Source organism: Glycine max, chromosome 20, assembly GCF_000004515.6.
Source record: "Glycine max cultivar Williams 82 chromosome 20, Glycine_max_v4.0, whole genome shotgun sequence".
Taxonomy (NCBI): Eukaryota; Viridiplantae; Streptophyta; class Magnoliopsida; order Fabales; family Fabaceae; genus Glycine; species Glycine max.
The window spans coordinates 41,105,371-41,126,482 of NC_038256.2; the positions used below are offsets into that span (position 1 = coordinate 41,105,371).

Below are 21,112 nucleotides of genomic sequence, written 5' to 3' on the forward strand. Positions count from 1 at the left end.
TTTGTGACACTTCTACCATAATTTGTTTTTGCAAGTGGACAATGTTGTCTTTTCCAAATGTTCTAATGAAATAAAAAAAATTCACCAATGACAACAAATTGTTTTTATTACAAAGGTGATTGTTGTCATTAGGAGAGGAAGGCCCTCAAAAAGACAAAGCCAACCCATCCATCCATGCGTTTTCATTGGGTTTTTTTTGCTTGAATACACTATTTTTTTTTTCTGTTTTTTTTTTCAATGTACACCACTTTATAATTAAATTTTTAATCTATACTATTTTGGACGTTGTGTTTTGATCCACACCACTTTACAAATAAAGAATATGGCCAAGGAGATAAATGAACTGCAAACTCACTCAAATGAACCTGAATACTTTTTCTCCTTTTTTTTTTCAAATTTAAAATATTATAAAATATAAATATTATATTATATAATTTTTTTAATTGATTTTAAAATTACTTATTTATTAAATTAAATTTTATAATTTTGTTTTTTATTTTTTTAAAGAAAAATATATAGATAAAGAAAAATAAAAAAAATTGGATAAAATTAGAATACAATTTTTTAGTTATGTTATATGTAATTTTGTAGTTAAATTTATGTGTTGTTGATTTTTTTTTAGTTACATCTTGGGAATATTAGTGTGAATAAGCGAAGTGGAATTGAATGACTTAATCCATTATCCAAACAAAATTGGGTACAATGCTTCGATGAGGGGGAAATGTTGAAAACATATGACTACCAATTTGTCTAAAATCTGTTAATTTCATGTTAAAAAACACAAGACATTTGTCGGTGTCATCGTTGGTTAAGGAGACGTATTTCAAGACCGCATAACTCTTTGCTATTAGAGGTTGACAGCAATGATCAACCTCGACTGACCCACAGTATTCTGAGTCGTCTCTGATGGATCAACAAAAATCTAATAAACACATTGTAAATGAATTCGACAGACCCAATCACACTTTTATTATAATAAAGACTAAATCCCCACTTCAACCACTCAGACCACCTGGAAGGTTAAGAGTAACGTTACAATCTCAAAAGTGTGGTTGTGGTGAATACCAGGTTACACACTTACCATATTCTCACGTCATAGGTGCCTGTAAATCTGTCAATTTTGATCCCATGAAATATGTGTTGATGCTATTCACTTTATAACACATTTTGCACGTCTACTAGAACTCATCTCATTTGGTTTACTGCCACATGGATCAATGTGGCAAGAATATGAACGAGATCAGATAATAGTCTTAACATATCTTCATCTTAAGTATAATTGTTTAAGTATTTTATTGATAATGCAATATAATGTTCTTCTATAAATAAATTGTTAAACAAAAAAGCTTATCATTTTTAATTAAATCTAATGACATAAACAAACTAATTATATTTAGTAATATAATTTTATTAAAAATAATTATATTAGAAATTTCAGATTTTAAATAAAAATATTCACCTAAAAAATATGTTAAGTAAATTAAATAATAAAATAAAAATAATTATATTTAATAATATCATTTTCTTTAAAAAAAAAATTATAAAATTTAATTTAACAAATAAATAATTTTAAAACCAATTAAAAATTATATAATATAATATTTATATTTTATAATATTTTAAATTAAAAAAAAGAAGAAGAAAGAATATTCACATTGATTCGAGTTTGTAACTGATCTCTTTGACTACGTCCATTCCTCGGTAGTACTGGGAATCAAAACACAAAGTCCAAATAATATAAATTGGAAATTAATTAAATTACAAAGTGATGTATATTGATGGAAAAATCAGAGCCAGTGTATTCACCAAAAAAAAAAAAAACTTTTTGATTTGTAGTTTAGAGAACATTTTCACCCACGGTCAAACACCACAACACAACACAACGTTAGTGGGAGTGGGGTTGCGATGCGTGTGTTGTGAACTCTGCGTTTTGACCATCGCTGAAAAATGAAAATGGAACAACACACACTCACAAGAGTGGAGAGAGAAGAAGAATAACTGATTTTATTCACTGATTCTCCCTCTGTGAACTTTTTGTTGCGTGTGGCAGCAGCTCCTATTCCACTTCCAAGTGTGAAAGAGAACACTCACTGAACTTCTCTCCGATCCCTTTGGCCATCCATAGCCATTTTCATCTTTTCTCTTGCATCCCTTTTGCTTCTTTTTTCTCTCAGAATGGCACACATGCAACTTCTCACAGATCTCTGCTTCTGGTACCTCTCTACCCTATCAATTACCTCTATTGGATCCACTACTCTGTTGGGTTTTTGTAGAATAACTTTGATTCATGGGGTGGGGGGCTATTTTTTTCTTTTTTGAAAAAACCCGTTTAGTTAATTAGGTTTCTCTAATTTTCCACTGGATGCTTTGTTTTGTTTTTGTTATTTCAGATTTTATGGTTTTTTAATATATTTTTTTTAATTAAGATTTGGTGACTTGAACAGAGTTGATGGAGTGGAGCAGTAAGGGTGATCAAAATTGGTATGATCAAAATTTGTGCCTTGACTACACCATTCCTGTGAATTGAGGTTTTCTTGGAGTTATAGGGTGTGTTGTATGGACATTGTGTACAGAGAGTAAAAACTATATAGTCACAAGCAATTCGACATAATATGGGTGGTATTTGCTCGAGGTCATGGAAAGCGACTGTAGATGGTGTAGCTGTAGATAATGCACTTAGTCGAAGCTCGGGGCATGCTAATGGTCATGCTAATAACGAACCTGGAATGGCTTATCAGTCTATTGGACTTCGCAGAAGTGCAGATAGCAATGCAAATGTGCTTCCTGATGATGATGATGATGGTGACTTGGATAAGCCTCAACGGGAATCATTTTCTTTTACCGGAAGGGAAAATGTTTCGTATGGATCGAGTGTGGATGATATCAATGATGGGATTCCTCGCCTGTCCAGGGCTTTATCACATAAATCTAGGTCCAAGCAAGCTGTTGTTAAGTTGAGTTACCTTTCTCCCGTTTGATTTTTTTATTTCTTGTGTGTTTGGATTAGAATGTTTTGAATTTGGAAAAGCTTATAATCAATATGCTGCAATGATGCTTTTGGCTGAATGTGTAAATATTAAGGGAAACCAAGTAGTTTTATTAATAGAAAATTAATTTATTAGAGAGAAAAGAGGGAAGGCACAGTTGGGGAGATTGGGGGGGAGGGGACAAGATACTATTCAAAAAAGGAAAGCATATTACAGGATAATAATCTAGAATGCAACAAAACTGTCTGCATATTTAGAAATGGAAACTCTCTTGAAAAAGCCAAGGGTAAAGCACCCAAGTGAAGCCATAAACAAAAGCTCAAAGCATATTTAGTTGCAAAGGGAAACCCTTAAAAATGTATGTACTTCACTCTGACAAAGATCAAGCTTAAGCAATTCTGTAGGCACATAGGAATTGTTTTTTTGCATCTTTAACACACCAATTCAAATTTATTTAGAAGAATGGGGGCATTGAGGACCAAACTCGACAGTTCTTGGCTATAGAGGTTTTGTTACAATATCAAGACTATCTCTCCCAAAAGCTTAAGCTATTAGGTCAAAACTCATGGATAGCACTTCACTAGAGAGCTGCAAATTTGCATACAGTGAGAACATTTTGATTTTTTATCTTTATTCTGCCAAAAGCTCTAAACTGTACCTAGAGTAATTGCTCCAAAAGGAAGGGGTTCACTAATATTTATCCTAGACATCAAACGAATTATTCCTTTGAGATGTAGCTGCCTCATAATGTAGGGCCATTGTTTGCAAATATATGGAGAAAGAGCTGTACATGTTTGTATTAATCTTGTTCAGTTCTGCTGTTCAAGGCCCCAAACATGACTTAATGACCCTTGTATGAAAACACACTAATCAATAGGTGCCTTGATATGATTTTATCTGAGTTTGACTTACAAGATCAAATAGAAAACAGACAAGGACAATATTAGAATTTAGAATTGATCAGGGCCTAACTTAAACCAAAACTAGCTCAAGGGATGAGTGTTGTCCAAGTCCTAAGTCCTATAAGGAAAATTTTGGGCATATTGTTGGAAAATCTGCCTTAATTGTGGACACCCTTTAGCCTGCCTAGTTATGTCCTTTTTGGGGGTTGCCTGAAATGCAACCTTGAGGGTGGTGGTCTAGTCCTACACTAATTAGAGATATGACCAAATTAAAGTATATAAGTGGGGGGTAACTCTCACCTTACAAGCTGGTTTTGTAGGATTGAGTTAGGTCCAGTCCCATGTTTCAACTCATATTCCTATTTCCTAACCAACGTGAGATATTTTAAAACACCACCTTCATGCCCAGAATTAGACATTTGGAGTGATGTTTGTAGGACTAAATATATGGTGACCATTTTAGGACTGATTCCATTTTCGTCTTATTGCTTTTTTTTTAAGGCAATTGCTTCCTATAATATAGCTACTTATTAGCATAAGTATACATAATTTAAATCTGCAATCAATATCAAGCAATAAATTTCAGAAATTTATTCTTTCGAGTTGGTTCGGATCTCCTGATCTAGGAGTCTCTTTTTTGTTGATAACAAACTGTGTGTACCCAACCTTCATCATGAATCACTATTCCTTCTGTGCCCTTACTTCATTGTGCGGGTCACCTGATCATTCAACTTGTGAAGCCTAGTCTATTTAGTAAAAACCTTGTGAGACCTACATCATTGGCCTTCATAGAAATTGCTTATTAGACTAGAACATTATTTCCAAAGAACATCTCATGTGTCTCCTTGCCAGCATGTGTGAGCCAGAGACTATGTTGAGCAGCAAGTACTAATTGTCAGCATTAGTAAAGTGAATCGAGGTTAAGTTGTCACAGTTAGTGGTTAGTTGTGACGGTTAGCTTAGACCTAAGATGGATGTCTTAGATTCCACCAAATCGACACAATGACTCAAAAACAGAAAGACACTACAAAAAAGTAACTCATGTCTTACCGCTCTTACCTCCTAAGGTTGCTCACTTGGTCCTCAACCTCATGCAATAGTTCAACGTTCTTTTATGTTCTTTTATTAGTTAGGAAAGAATTCTTCCTGTAATACAAATTTACTATTGGAAAGTATTAGTTTAATTCTTTCCCTTCTTTTTTCCATACTAATCTATATTGTGTGGTTATTTGTCTAGATAAGTGGTGGTCATTGTCTCTATATTAGTCAACCGTTCAATAAAATTGGGTAGAGTTTCCACCAAAAGATATATATGATTTTATTGAGAAATGTTTACGTATGTTGTGTTTTTTATTATATAAATTAGATTCCTTTTTTTAATGAGCTAATACCTCACACGGTGCCAAGCATTGGTCTTATAGAAGAACTTGTTCTTGATGTTATAGATTAGATTAGATCTCTATTCTTTACACTTCCTGTTACCTTCCCCTTCCCTATTTCCAGGTCTTTAAGGCTTCCTATGTAACTAAAAAAAAAAAAGCGATTAGATTGCCTTTTTGTCTTATCTTTTGGTGTATTACAGGTATCAGAAGTGAGTTCACTTTTGGGCCGAGCTGGTACAGCTGGGCTTGGCAAGGCAGTAGAAGTTTTGGACACACTAGGCAGTAGTATGACAAATTTGAATCTCAGTAGTGGTTTTACATCGGGCGTGACAACAAAAGGAAATAAAATTTCAATTTTGGCCTTTGAAGTTGCAAACACAATTGTTAAGGGCGCCAATTTGATGCAATCTCTTTCGAAAGAGAACATCAGACATTTAAAAGAGGTGGTTCTACCATCTGAAGGAGTGCAAAATTTGATATCCAGAGATATGGATGAACTCCTAAGAATTGCTGCAGCTGACAAGAGGTAGGTTATCATCGATATTTTCATGATCAACTTAGTAGCATTCTCCCTTTGATTTGGAGCTTATTTTCTTCAGCTACTAATGTGCTTAAAGTTTTCACTATCTTATGCCATTTCTTATACTTCTTTCACAGAGAAGAGTTGAAAATATTTTCTGGTGAAGTTGTGCGTTTTGGAAATCGTTGTAAAGATCCTCAATGGCACAACCTGGATCGCTATTTTGAGAAGTAATTGTAGTTGAACTTATTAATCTTTGTATTTTTTTAGATCTAATCTAGTTAAATTGATTTAATCTTACCTTATATTTTCTTGTAACATCTAACGTGTTAGTTATTTATTTTTTTTCTTTGTTGATGTTTAGGTTAGGTACAGAGCTTACACCACAAAAACAATTGAAAGAGGAGGCAGAGATGGTGATGCAACAACTAATGACCTTTGTTCAATATACAGCTGTGAGTAAGCCTGTTAAAAGGAACAGTGCATATGCCTGTCATCTTCCTCAGATTTGTGTGCTGAACTCATAAATAACACTTATATCTTCTTTGTTGAAGTGTGTATTTGAGTATTATATAATACTACGGAATGTGTTTAACTTACGGTTTGCTTGAAACTGAGGCGAAATTGTGTTCGGGTCTAGTTTGAAATTCTCTGATCACCCTCATTACCTTATTGGAAACATCACTAAAAACACAACTGCAATTATATGGTGAAAATAAAGCTGTATCAATTCCTCACTAGTTGAATGGTATTTAGTTTAATTTAGTTGTGTTTTTTTCTGTGGACATGTGTTGCATGTAACTTGTTTAAAAGATTCACTAATCCACTGTCTCTCTTGGTGTATAATTGGATTGAACTTTTCATTTCTGAGATTGTTTATGGACCAGTTTGTTTAAACTTCAAAAAAGTGATTCCGAAAAAAGTGTTGTTTAAAAAAGTGATTTTTTGAGAACCAGATAGAATTTGCTTCTAAAAAAAGCAGAAAACTGTTTTTTTTTATTATAAAAAAACACTTTAGACAATCTTAAGAAAAAGCTATTTATTTTATATTTTTTTAAATAAGCTTAAACAAACGGGCCCAATTTTCTGTCTGGTATATTTCCATGAAATTTTAATCTTGATATCCAACATATTTTTGAGATTTGTATAGAATTTAAGTCAAGCTTGATATCCAAATTATATTCAATGTGCAATCATTCATGTTTTATTATGAAATGATTATCAAAAGTTAATCATGAACCAGATATGGATAATTTTAGTGGTTAAGTAGTTTGGTATAAATACCATCTTTTGTATCAGTAAAAAGTGTTTGCATTGTCTTATAATTATAGGTAACTTAATTTTTGGGATTAGGAATGAGTTTTTATATTACTCTTTTGTGGGATAAGAAATTATCCTTACAAATCTAAGCTTTTTGCAATTTTATCCAATTATATATATATATATATATATATACACCTCAAGCTACATAGATGTGGCATTTATCAGCTTTTTATATTACTTTTCAACTTTGAATTCAATGAACACAATCACACACTACAAGTTTGTGTATATGAAAACCTAGAACAACATCTGTACTATTCATTGGATATCAATTATTCATTTGTGGTTAAACAACTTGTCAAATTAATATTTTTCAATTATTTACATGCTTTTCCAATTATATTTATTTTAGTTAGATGCATGTAATAAAGCATTAGAGTCAATAATAACAGCTAGCAATCTTCTGGAAGATGATTTTATTATTATATTCTTTTGATTAGAAAAGAAGTTTATAAGACCATGAGAGAAATTACGAAAGGAGGGTTAGGAATCTTCATCAACTAAAAAACAAAACAGAAAACAACAAAGAAAAGACAGAATTATTAAAACTTAAAGTGCACAGAAGTTTTCAAAATTTGCTATATTTATTTTATAAACTGAAAAATGAGGCATGAACTGATTCTAACTCATCTCCCTTTATTCTGCAAAATATGAGCAACAATAGACATCCTGATGGAAAGTTGGTTCTTATTTCTTTAGCTGTACAGCTGATTTTATCAAGACCTGATTTCATTTAGTTTGACTTTTTTCTTTGCGTGCAGGAATTATACCATGAATTGCATGCCTTAGACAGATTTGATCAAGATTATCGGCGCAAGCTTCAAGAAGAGGACAATTCAAATGCTACACAAAGAGGTACATGTTGGCCTGTATTTACTTAAAATATGAGGAAAAATGAATATTATATCTGATAATTGAAAACTGTACAATGAGGATTACAATACATACAAGCTTTGATAATAAATGCTATCCTAGAATTATGGGCAGCAAATCTGGCCCGATTACTATAAATAAGGAAATCAGTCCTAATTACATGTAACGAGGAAACAAACTAATTAAATCTGTACAAAAATAAACACAAGGAAATAATGATAATACTATATGAGCTACAACAAATTCCATTTTCTTGTTTAGAGCTAATGTCTTATCGATGGTAATTTTCACCCAAAATATATATTGATTCACCAAGTTTGCAGTTGTTATAAACTGTGACAAGCGACAAGTTCCTCCTTTAGAGTGACAAACACACACACACACACACACACACACACACACAGCAAAAACAAATATTATCATCAGTGCTATAAATCCCTTAAATCCTTCCTATCTGAGAGTTGGATTCTCTTGAAGCAATGTGCACATTACCAAAGAAAAATCACACCAACAATAGCCTTATCTCACTAGGTAAGGTCAATTATATGGATTACATGATGTCATTGGACTTGGTTAAAAACCAAACTCTAGGTATTATTTACCATGAAATCTTGTTTAGTAATTTCCTCCAATGTTGTTCTTGATCTCCCTCTATGCTTTTTCATAGGTCTAAAACTATGCAATTTACTCTCCTCATTGCTGCCTCTAGTTGCCTTCTTTGCATGTAGTCAAATTATCTTAACCAATTTTCTGTAATTTTTTCCTTGATAGGTGCCACACCAATATATGCTTAAATACAACTATTTTGTATTTTATCCTTTGTGTGGTCACACATTCATCTTAACATATTCATTTTTGCTACTTCCACTATTTTCTTTGTCGTCCCTTTAAAGCTTAACATTAACTGGCTTAGAGTATAGCTGGTCTTCCAACAACAAAAAGAGTATTGCTGGTCATATAACCATATGATAAAATTTTCATTTGAGCTTCGTAGGTACCTTGCTGTCATGAGTAATGTTTGATGCTTTTCTCCATTTTAATTTTCCTATCATTCATTCATTTGTAATGTTGATCTTAAATACTTAAAACTTAAAAACCTGTGATATGACATTTACCCCCAAGTCACATTCCTCTAGTTCTTGATAAAATTGCAATACATGCACTCTACCTTACTCCTACTCAATTGAAAACCCTTTGATTCCAATGTGTCTCCAAAGTTCAAGTTTAGAATTAACATCCTCCCTTGATTCTTCAATCAAAATTATATCATCAGCAAAAAAATGCATTATGGGATAATCTTTTGCATGTCCTTGGTATGCACATCCAATACTAGATTAAACACACAAGGCTGAACTCTAATGTAAATCTATCCTTAGAGGAAAGTCTTTAGTTTTGCCTCCAGGAGTTTTCACACTAGTAGTTATCTTGTCATACATGTCTTGTATAGTTTGGATATACCAAAGAAAAATCACAAAAGAACTATTTCTCCATGATAGTAGTAAGGATAACGAAGAACTCTATAAAATATAAGCATTCTACTCCAAACTTCTCAACATCTCTATGTTTTTATACTGCTTGCTCCTTCCAAACCCTATAAACTCCAAAGTTCATCATTTGGTACTGGAACAAGCTCTTTGGTTTAGAGGGATAAATGATCAAGCATTTGTTGAAGAATTAGCTGGATATTTTCCTCCCATTGTATAATTTTTTATTTTTCAAGGTGGACAACAAATTTGAAATGCATGGTGTTATTAGAATTTTATACGATTGATCAGTTTTCTATTTACCTTTATAAGTTCAATATGTTGCAAGCCCTACTACCTCTGGAACATAAATCTTTGTCTAGATGCCCAAAAATCTGACCAAGTATTTACAATTCAGGAAAACTATTTTATAATTATGTTAGTCTTTGTTATCACGAAGAGTATTCATATTCTTAGGTTATCAATGTTTATAAAATGTGTAGGAGACAGCTTAGCAATTTTAAGAGCTGAATTGAAGAGTCAAAAGAAGCATGTAAGAAATTTGAAGAAAAAATCACTATGGTCCAAGATTTTGGAAGAGGTAAGAACACAGTATTGTTTCTATAGATTTTTTAGTGTAGAAACATGTTTATTGTAATAGAAGTTATAAACACAGGAATTTTTATTTTAGTTTTGTACTGTTGGTGATTTGGCATCAGAAAAGTGTTATTTCTGAAATCCTTGAATTATTTTTAGTGTCTTTTTGTTGATGTTTCAGTTTACCTACATTCCTTTCCCTCTTTTTCCCCATAATAACATTTATTTTTTTGAATTCTTTGCAACCTCTTTTGCTTGAGCATTTTTTTTATCATACAAGTATAAAATCTGATTGTTGTATCTGCAGGTGATGGAAAAGCTAGTAGATATAATCCATTTTCTATACTTGGAGATACATCAAGCATTTGGTAGTTCTGGTATGCTTTCAAGAATTGCAAGGATTATTAATTATGTTTAGCTAATGGTGTATACTGTATATACTTTGTTTTTATTTTATTTTTTTTTCTGAGTATTGATAATGAGATTGGGTGGACATAACTAGTTATTTCCCAGTCCTGTATTTGTCAAACATGCTGGAGCCTGTTTATAGAATGAGTTTTTTTTATTGATGAAACAAACTCTTTGATATCATTATGACATAAAATTCTGGATATGGTATTCAGCAAAGGGCAATAGGGCCCATTCATTGGTATAGTTATAATTGCAAAGTTGTGTGCATAAATTTGATGAAATAAGAATTGCTTCTCATAATTTTATTTTTAATTTACTCTATGCTTGAACTTTGTTAATGAATTTTCTGATCTTTTCACCTGGCCCTGACCTCTTTTGTGTTTTAATCCCATTCAATTTAATTCCCTCTCTTCTTTTTACTGACAAAATGTAGAGCATCTTTTGCTGTTGATAAGATACCAAATAAAACGTGTCTTTTACGCTTATTTTCCTCTACAACATTGCAGATACTGATAAGCCAGCGAAAGATTCTCAAGGCAACCATAAGAAGTTGGGGTCTGCTGGTCTTGCTTTGCATTATGCGAACATTATCACTCAAATTGATACTCTTGTGAGTTAAGGATTTTACTTGAATAAATCTACAATATTTATTATTGTCTTGGATGTTCAAATTATGTTAGTCTCTGTTTGTCATGTAATATTGTTTCTTATTTCCTCCATGCCGGTATGTCCAATTGTTATAATAAAAATTGGAGAACGGGAAAGAAAAGCAGGGAAGTAAAAGCATTTACACAAGCCAACTTAATAGTGTGTTGTTCGAAAAATAAATTCACCTTAGACTCAACTTCCTAATCATGGCAATGTTGGGGATATGGTGGTATCATTGGTTCATTGTCATTTTACAGTATTTTCTTGAAATTAAACAGTTTCCTAGTTTTCTCTTCTCTTCTGCTTCATATTGTCATAATTGTAGTTGCTGTCTTTATTTTGACCTCTTCCTTTTTATCTGCTGTGGCTTTGTACTTATTAAGCTTTAGTCCATTATAAAACTTGTGTTCTGCAGTGACAATGTAGTACAAGTGTATCTTCTACTTTTGGCTGACTTAATTTTGTTTTGGACATTCTGAATACTGTGTTTCCGACATTATTAGGACTGATCAAGATAAAAGAACACGCAACATGGAAAGATTGTGGCTCTCTTTTTAATTTTTGCATATATTTTATTGGATAGCTAATATTACTTCTCATTTAGAAAAATGGTGACAATTGCAAAAGGAGAAAAACTATATAATAGTTTGATATATATTTTCTTTTTCATTCTCAATTTGGTGGTAGACACAAATGGTCACAACTGCACTGTTATTGAATCTAAAAAATGATAGAAAGACAGTTGGGAAGGTAGCCCTTAGTTGACATTTTAATTTGACCAGGTGTCTCGATCAAGTTCTGTGCCTCCTAATACAAGGGATGCCTTATATCAGGGGCTTCCACCTAATGTAAAATCAGCATTGCGCTCAAGGTTACAGTCATTTCAGGTTAAAGAAGAGGTGAATATCCTATTTCCATCATACATTTTATTAGCTGGGTATTTATGCCTTAAATACTCGAATAGTTATTAATTAACGTTTCCCTTGAATATTTTATTTAGAAAGATTAAATCTAATTTGAATTTTTATCTGTTCAAGGTTGCACTTTCTTCCAAGTAAGATCATAAATAGTAGTAAGAATATAAAATGCAACATTTTCTCATATATGTATTCTAGTAAATAGATTTGAATTTATATTATCAATTTTCCCCTTTTATGTAAGACAGATGCATGAAAAAATTTTAATTGACTTCAAACTTACATTCTTGTCTATGCTTTTGAAACTATATGGAATTATTAAATTAACATATAGCTTTCTTATGATATTCTCTTGATATATTCCACTTAATAATTTGTTTACAAGAATTTTGCCCATACACTTCATTCTTTTGTTTCTAAAATTTAATGTTTACCCAAGAATTTTTATGTTATGATTATGAGTTGTTAAAAACAACATTCATGTCTACATATTATTTAGAAACTATACATGGCAACAAAGGTTTTATTTTATATTCATTAAATGCTTGCTAATGATTTGTCCTGTTCCATCTATTAATGATTTTTATTGAACTTTTTTCTGCCAAAGGAGTTATACTAATATTGATTGTGACCAAATTTTTAAATCCAAATCTGAAATGAAGGAAACATTGTTGCAGCTTACCGTCCCACAAATCAAAGCTGAAATGGAGAAAATATTGCAGTGGCTTGTTCCTATTGCAGCCAACACAACGAAGTATATTTGCTAACCCCCTACTCAGAAATTCCTAGATTTCCTAGTGTTGCATTTGGTACAACAATTTTGTTTAAATTTGCTTTTCATTATGGTCAATAATTCGTAAAGAGCATTTCAGGTTGCTTTGTCTGCGGACACCATTTCACATTTAGAGTTGCTTTAACCATGTTACTATTAGGCATTAGCTTTTTTATGTTCTCTTCTATTATTCAATTACCATTAACCTCTATATGTTCTGCTCTCAAATTTAACATTTTCTTTTTCACTTGGATTAATTCAGAGCTCATCATGGCTTTGGATGGGTTGGAGAATGGGCTAACACAGGGTGAGGACAGAATGCTAGATTTTCTTCCTGTATGCTTCTATGTTCTACCTAGTTTTCTAATGCAAGTTTGTATAGGTCTGAGGTCAACCGAAAACCTGCCGGCCAGACCGACTTGTTGAGAATTGAAACACTACACCATGCTGATAAAGACAAAACAGAAGCTTATATACTTGAACTGGTCATCTGGCTTCATCATCTAGTGAGCCAAGTAAGAGTTGGTAATGGAGGAATAAGGTCCCCAGTCAAATCGCCCATATGTTCTCCTACCCAAAAGACAGGGCAGTTATTTACACAGAAAGCCTGCTCTTCCCCCATGTTAACGGTTGAAGATCAGCAAATGCTTCGTGATGTCAGCAAGAGGAAACTAACACCTGGCATTAGCAAGAGCCAAGAATTTGACTCTGCCAAGACCAGGTTGAGTAAACACCATAGGCTAAGCAAGAGTAGTAGTCATTCCCCAATCAGTGAAAGTAAAAATGATATATTCTCTACAAGGAGGGTACCTTCTGTTCCTGTCATTGACTTTGATATTGACCGAATGAAGGCCTTGGATGTCATTGATAGGGTGGATACCATTGGAAGTTCTTAGTTGTGTGGCATATCTTGATCTTTAAGCTGAAGGGCTGGGAATGCTAAAGTTACATGAATCTGTTGCCTTCCTCTTGAACTTGGGTGCTCCCCTATGTTTCTTGTGAGCCGTGAGAAATGTTTGTTGATTTCATTGGCAAAGAGTGATGTGAGCCATAGTCTTTTTGAGATTGTTGTAGATGATTATGGGACGGGGTCAAAGGGGGTCTCCGTTTTTCCTTAGATGTATATGTACAGATTACATCATCATACAATAATTGTTCGTCTATATGTTTTCTCTTCTCTCAATCTTGTGTGTGTGTATATATGAAACAATTCATATAACAAACTGACCTAAGAATATAGAGAAGGTAATGAGTAATGACTGTAAAGCAGATGAGGAGGAAAGAGCTTTATAAGCAAATATATTTGTAAAGAACATGTTATTTATAGATAGCGTGATAGATGTTTCTTCCATTAACACTGAGAGAAAATAAATTTAAAAGTATCATTTATTTTTATCTAATTGAATATTCCTATGTACTGAGCCTTTTTAATTTTTATAGAGTAGTTTTTTTATAAAAAAAACTTGTAGATGAGAATAAGTTCAAGTCGAGTAAACTTAATAAAAAAAAAATAGTGTTGAAGTTTGGTATATTTATTTAAATGAATCAAATATAAAACTTATTTTTGCTAGTTAGAAAATTATAAAGTTTGAATTTAGTTTATTAGTTCATCAGTTCATTTATAATTTAATTATTTTTATTTATCAAATGTATTTTTTTAAAGTTTATTAATGGGATTTTCTATTATATTTGAGGATGAGATAAAGTAAGGAGAGAAAGAGAATGAATTGATATTTAAATAAAAATAATATAGTAATATTTTAAGATTTATAATTAAGTATATATTTTTATATAAAATTAATGCTCTTTTATCATTATATATATGCACACACATGTTATTTTAGAGCTTTTAATATCAAGCTTATAAAACATGTATATAATCCAACTTAAAGTTAAGTTTGAACTTGTTTGTTTATTACCAGTATTGTTGTGAAAAAAAGTTAATAGCAGTATTAAATAATTTATAAATAACTCACTTCACTTATACTTTTACCTGCAATTATAGGGGGAAAATGTGTAAAATATATTTTTATAAATAAAAAGAAATAACTACACATAATACATAAAGGGTAGTTATATATTATAAATGTGCAATGCATAATATTGTTTCATAAAATACATTAAATATATATTATGATGTTTACTCCATTATTTTTTTAGAAAAGTATTCTTACTTATGTTAATATATTATTACTTAAGAAGAACATAAAATATAAAGTGAGTTTTGTCAATGTGTTAGCTCAGTTGATAAAAGTCGATCAAAAGATCTTTAATCATATATATTCTTTAGAAGATAATCTTATTTGAGGAATTGTGGGACATAAAAAGTGATCATGATATGACACTAGTGTCATCTGGAACTTATACTACTAGAAAAGGGATATACTAAGTCGGTTAAATTAGGTTTTTTACGACGGTTTTGAACCGTCATATAAGTGAGCGTCGTAAAATACAAAAAAAATACTACGATTGTTGTGAAAACCATTATCGTAAAGTAAATTTTCTACAACGGTTATTTTATAACCGTCTTAAAAAGTCTTCAAAATTTAAGACAGTTATACCTGAAACCGTCTTAATAAGTCTTGACCTTAATCAACTTTCTACGACGGTTTAGGTAACGACTGTCGTAGATTCCAACGAGATTCTAAGTCGGTTCTAATAACAACCGCCTTAGATACTCTCTACATACTAAGACGGTTAGTTCAAGAACCGTCGTAGATTTCATTTTTTTTTGGATTTTTTTGTATTTATTTGTTTATTTTTTTTGCTCTTTGATATCTTCAAATGACATACATTGACGGGAACCACAAAACTATCATCATCATAATATCTAACATTAATATGAACCTCAACATTCAATTAAAGTAAAACAACAAATACATAAGGTTGAATTTTTAATGAGATGATGGAAGCTTACACATTACTGGGTAACTTTTCCTTCATAAGATTCTTCTTTTCTAGGTTCAAAACCTCTTCTTTGTAGCTGAATTCAACAGGATTTCGAGGAATGAAATTAGAGCAAAACCAAAAGCATAATAAAAGAACCAAATTTTAGGAATTGAAATCAAGAAGAAAAATACACACCTTTTGATTGCTTTGGAAGAATCAATCTTCTTCATAGCAGCAAACTTTGGTCCCTTTTTAGCTTTAGCCATTGTGGGCGGAGAAAAACAGATAAATTATGCAAAACCCTGGGTAGAACTAGAAATCAATAACCCTGGCTTAAATGGTCTCATTAAATTGCTGATACAAGCTTGGAAAAATAGAAATATTAGTGCCATTTAAAGACTTAAAGTATTTCAAATATTCCTCAGACATGGTGCTATTTGAAGAAATATGAAGGCTCGATCCCCCAACCCCCTTAACAAAAGCTGGACCTGTATCTCCTCAAAATTAAGAAATAGCATTTTTTCGTATAAGTGATTTCATACCAAATAGCATCTCTATTATAGTAATTCTACTTTTTTGTCTGGTTTCTTGTTATACTTCAATACGGTTGCAATACTGTTACTACACATGCTAATCATTTTCACTACATAATGGAAAGTATAGATCGAAGAAGAACAAGAAAAAGGTACCGCACGAGCATCGAAATACAGCATGCTCATTTTGAAGGCCAAGCTGCGAGTGGCCAAGGACCTAGCGGAATAGGAGATTCCGACGATGCCGAGAACGAGGCCGCTGCAGCGGCGCATGCCGCGGCTGGACAGAGCCGAGCCAATCGAAGGCAAAGAGGAGGTGCGTGCGGCGGAAGAGGCCGAGGAAGAGCGCCATGGCAGTGTCCGCGATCTCCTCAGCGTGCGAGGTGTCGACGTGGATGAGGCGGAGGCCGAGGGCAGTTTAGGGTGACAATAAGGGGGAGAGGCGCAGGGTTGTTACGGTGAGGCATTGCTGCACACGATTGGATCTACTACTCACTCCGTTATATGCTTTCACTTTAGAACTCATATCCCTCACACGCGAAATGCTTTTGAGGAACCGAAACGACAATGGCAGAGAAGATGAACCAGCTCGATTTGAACGCGCGCGCAGATAATTAGGGTAACTTAAACAAAGACGATCCTTCACCCAAACCCGTCTTTGTTCAAGTTTTTCATATTTACAAAAATGCCATGAACTAGCCTTCTAAGACGGTTCTGTACGACCGTCTTAGAATGCACGACGTAAAAACAAAAAATATTACTTCTAATTACAAAAATGCCACCGTCTTACATTTTAAGACGGTTATTAATAACCGTCTTAGAATACGCGTCGTAAAATCAACCTTTTCTAGTAGTGTTAGGTTAGATGGGTGATACCCTAAGACGTAGTAGGATTGAGAGGGATTCAAAAAATAAAATAAAAAAAAACTTTATATAATTGTTAAGTAAATTCTTTTTTTATATTGTTTTATGTTGTTTTTTTAAATGGATTGATACATCATTTTAGAATTTATTAAAACTACGTTAATCACTTAATGTAATTATGTCTATCTTTTGTTCAATATATTTTTATATTTTAAAATACTTATATATGAAAAATTTATCTCTTATTTGATTTTGTGCACATAAAATATCAGGATTGTTTGTGTAACAAGCTATTAGTTTTAACATGACCATTCTTAATTACTAACATGTGTGATTTGCATGCATGTTTTGAATGAATCCATTGCGGGTGATAGTCATGCATTTAGACTCCAATTTAAGCAATAAGTTAAATACTAATGATCCGCTCTGGTAGTCAATTTTCATCAAAAAAACTCCTTTAATATTTTGCAACCATAGGAAACTTTTAATGATATACAACCCTAATCAAATAAGTGATCGATGCATATAGATGGAGTTGATGAAGATGCCTTGCAACTACTTACTTCCAAATAAATTAAACAAAAATAGTTGACGTAACTGATAACGATTTATGTTTTTTAATCAAGTGATCAAAGATTTAAATCTTGATTGATGGCTTAAAATAAATCTTATTGAAAGGAGAATTCTAATCTTGTGTGCGCTCATGATTTTCAACTAAAATTAGCCACTACTTTTAATAAGAATTACTTTATACCAATATCATAATATAAAAAAATAAAAATTAAACGAGAATTAATTCAAGTTCACATGGAATGCTCTGCGCCCACTGCTGAGAATCTGATGCCAAAGAAACTAACAATGCCCAGAGAAACCAATTCAGTCGTGGTTGCGGCGTGGGAAGGGTGAGATTCTTCTGTAAAAAATGCACACTTAATTATATATACATAATACACATGTAATGCTTATTCCACTTATTAGAACATGTTCGGCGACTCCCTGACCAAAAAAACCCGCCCCCGCGCCATCGCCATCTTCGTCGTCGGCTTCTGGATCCTGGACGTGGCCAACAACATGCTCCAGGGACCCTGCCGCGCCCTCCTGCAAAACGCGCAACGCCAACGCCTTCTTCTCCTTCTTCATGGCCGTGGGAAACGTCCTAGGCTACGCAGCAGGCTCCTACAGCGGCCTCCATAACATCTTCCCCTTCACCAAAACAAAAGCCTGTGATGTCTACTGCGCAAATTTGAAGAGCTGTTTCTTCCTCTCCATGGCGCTTCTTCTCACTCTCTCCACAATTGCATTGAGCTACGTGAAGGAGAAAACGGTGATGACTTCCGTGGACGAGGATGATGGGTCCCACGGGGGCATGCGGTGCTTGGGGCAGTTATTCGGTGCATGTGGATCCTTCTGCTGGTGACGTGTCTGAACTGGATTGAGCGTTGGGGAAGGGAAGGCGTACGATAGGGGGGCTCATGTTGAACTCCCTTGTGCTCGCTGCGACGTCGTTGGGAGTGGAAGTTCTGGCGCGTGGGGTTGGGGGCGTCAAGAGGCTGTGGGGGATTGTTAACTTCTTGCTCGCTCTTTGTTTGGCCATCACCGTTTTGGTTACCAAGTTGGCCCAACACACCCTACTCCCCAACTCCCACCAGGAACCGCTGCCTCCTCCCGCCGCCGTCAAAGCCGCCGCGTTGGCTCTCTTCTCCGTCCTCGGAATCCCACTCGCGGTAACCGTCTTTTCTTTCAAATTTTAAAACCTTTTTTTCCCTACGGCTACTACTTTTTTTTAACTATAAAATACTATTTGTCCATTATCATTGACTTTTAAATCTACCAATGTGAACTGCGGTAATATATTTTTTTAATTTGTTACCACCATAATTAAGATTTTAGATTATTCTTTTCTAATAATATTCGTGATATTTTCACAAGTTTCATTTCTTTAGATAATCAATTAGAAGATTAATCTCAGTCAGGTTTTAATTACATATTTATATTTTTTCATAAACTTAATATGTATGTTATTATAATACATGTTTTATTAGTAATTGAAGCATATATTGGTGGACCGGGAGAATAAAGTACAGATCATTTCCGTATTACTGCAAAGATTACGAGGAAAAGTTAAAATACTTTTACCTACTTCTAGTTGTTTTTGTTTTTTGGAAGGGAATTAATTGGAATATCGGCATGCATGAAAGAGTCATGTGAATTTACCATCTCTGAAGATTTTAATGAAAATATTTTTTGTGGCGGTAAATACAAAACGGGGCTATGAATTTTTCTCGCAAACTTTGTTTCTCAGTTGGACAAATTTTATTTGGACCGTTGCTTTTGGATGAACTGGAAAAGACAAGATCAAAATTGTTTTCAAGTATATTTTTTGATTGTGATATTTCCTTGTGATTATGAACTGTCAATTTAATTACAAAATACTGAATAGTATTCCACTCGTGGCATAAATAGATTCATTGTGGAATAAAGTGCATAGGGAGGCCCTATCCCGAGTTAATTTTTTATCTATAAAGAATTGGGACAAATAGAAAGAAAAGAGAGATAAATATGTGATGAAAAGATGTAGAAACAAATAACGTTATAGTAAAATATATTATAAAAATATTATATTAATAAAATATCTCATAAAATAAAATAAAAGAATAATCATTCCTTTTAGTTATCCAAAGTTTGAGGTCCCAGTTTATATACCGTGATTGTATTTAATGCATTTAACTTTTGCATTGTAATTTGCAAACAGCAGCGTAGCTTTTCCGTGATGCTCTTTGTGTAATTTGCACAAGGAAACTTCTTTACTTCTCTTCATTAATCCATTTATTTCTATTCAAAGAAAAAAGTGGTGTTTACAAAACAAAAGCAAGCAAAAGAAAAGAAAAAAAAGTCAAAGAGCTTTATGCCGTGAAAGACACAGTACCAACCTAACAATTTTTGTTTGTGCATGTGTACAGATTACTTACAGCATACCCTTTGCTCTAGCATCAATATTCTCCAGTACCTCAGGGGCAGGCCAAGGTAAGCAATTTCACTAAATTAAGGTCATGATCAATTCATAATTGGTCATCATCTTTAACAAAAATGCTTAACCTTTTGTTACGTGTTATGTTAAATTTTTCAGGTTTATCTCTGGGAGTACTCAATCTTGCAATTGTCATACCACAAGTTAGAATTAAACTCACTTCATATTGTTCCACTTAATTACTTCCTTTTATACATGTTAAGTATTGACTTAACTGTGAGTACATGTTTGTGTATATATAGATGGTGGTGTCTGTGATAAGTGGACCATGAGATGCTCTATTTGGAGGTGGTAACTTGCCAGCATTCGTGGTGGGTGCGGTGGCGGCAGCCGCCAGTGGCATTTTATCCATAATCCTGCAGCCATCTCCACCACCGGATTTGGCCAAAGCAGCAACCACAGCCGGAGGAGGGTTCCACTAATCAGTTGACCGTGTTGATCATCTTTCTATTTTGGCCCAGTCTTTAATATGGAAGAAAAAAGGAGAGGGCTTTTTCTTTTTTTTTGTTCGAAGCCGTTTGTATAAGGCTTTTAATCTTAGATCCCAACAAATGGTACAATTGCCATGGTTTTTTGTGGCATGAATGACTAATAACAGTCATTTTTAATTGTAGAGTTTGATGTGGCTGTACATAACCCTGCTGAAGCAGGACCCAGCCCTGTCTTAATTTATAATACTAGTTGGTATATTAATGTGGGTGCTCATCAGGTCAGGGGAATGTAGTGATTGAAGTTAGCATGCATGGATCTTAATCTAATAATAACATATGTGGGATGAATTGGACCAGACTATAGACTACTTCCCCTATTCCCCCCACCCCCACTTACTTTCTATTGTCTTCTTCTCCAGTGATTACTATTACTAGTACTATAATAATAACATTCTCTATTATCTTCATCACAGTGAAAGTATCACTTGTGTTTGTCTTAGAATCTTTTCTTTTTATGGTCGCTATAAATAATTGCTAATATTTTACGGCTAAGAAGTTGTGTACAACTTGCT

The 21,112-nt window shown here is 33.3% G+C and overlaps 1 protein-coding gene and 1 pseudogene across 3 annotated transcripts; both read left to right on the top strand.

Annotated features, from left to right (window-relative positions):
* The first annotated feature begins 1,855 nt into the window (after window positions 1-1,855).
* Window positions 1,856-13,958, top strand: LOC100811297 (protein PSK SIMULATOR 1). 3 transcript variants are annotated; one of them, XM_006606144.4, is made up of 13 exons: window positions 1,856-2,213; window positions 2,427-2,954; window positions 5,472-5,797; window positions 5,929-6,021; window positions 6,156-6,246; window positions 7,876-7,969; window positions 9,954-10,051; window positions 10,355-10,424; window positions 10,965-11,068; window positions 11,889-12,005; window positions 12,686-12,777; window positions 13,058-13,102; window positions 13,178-13,958. In XM_006606144.4, exons 2-13 carry the CDS (start codon window positions 2,613-2,615, stop codon window positions 13,689-13,691), a joined length of 1,986 nt encoding a protein of 661 aa, XP_006606207.1. In that variant the 5' UTR covers window positions 1,856-2,213; window positions 2,427-2,612; the 3' UTR covers window positions 13,692-13,958. The 3 variants fall into 3 exon arrangements, with proteins under 3 accessions (XP_006606207.1, XP_006606206.1, XP_006606208.1); XM_006606143.4 differs by having other exon boundaries at window positions 2,445-2,954; XM_006606145.4 differs by having other exon boundaries at window positions 1,857-2,213; window positions 2,445-2,954; window positions 12,701-12,777.
* Window positions 13,959-17,911: 3,953 nt separating this feature from the next.
* On the top strand, window positions 17,912-20,896 carry LOC100811826 (sucrose transport protein-like; annotated as a pseudogene).
* The last annotated feature ends 216 nt before the right edge of the window (window positions 20,897-21,112 follow it).

Bases quoted from the DNA above. Each gene is read 5' to 3' on its own strand.
- LOC100811297 (XM_006606144.4), top strand. From the start codon at position 2,613: ATGGGTGGTATTTGCTCGAGGTCATGGAAAGCGACTGTAGATGGTGTA. The intron at 6,022-6,155 runs GTAATTGTAGTT...GTTGATGTTTAG, and splicing joins CTGGATCGCTATTTTGAGAA to GTTAGGTACAGAGCTTACAC. The intron at 12,778-13,057 runs GTATATTTGCTA...GGATTAATTCAG, and splicing joins ATTGCAGCCAACACAACGAA to AGCTCATCATGGCTTTGGAT.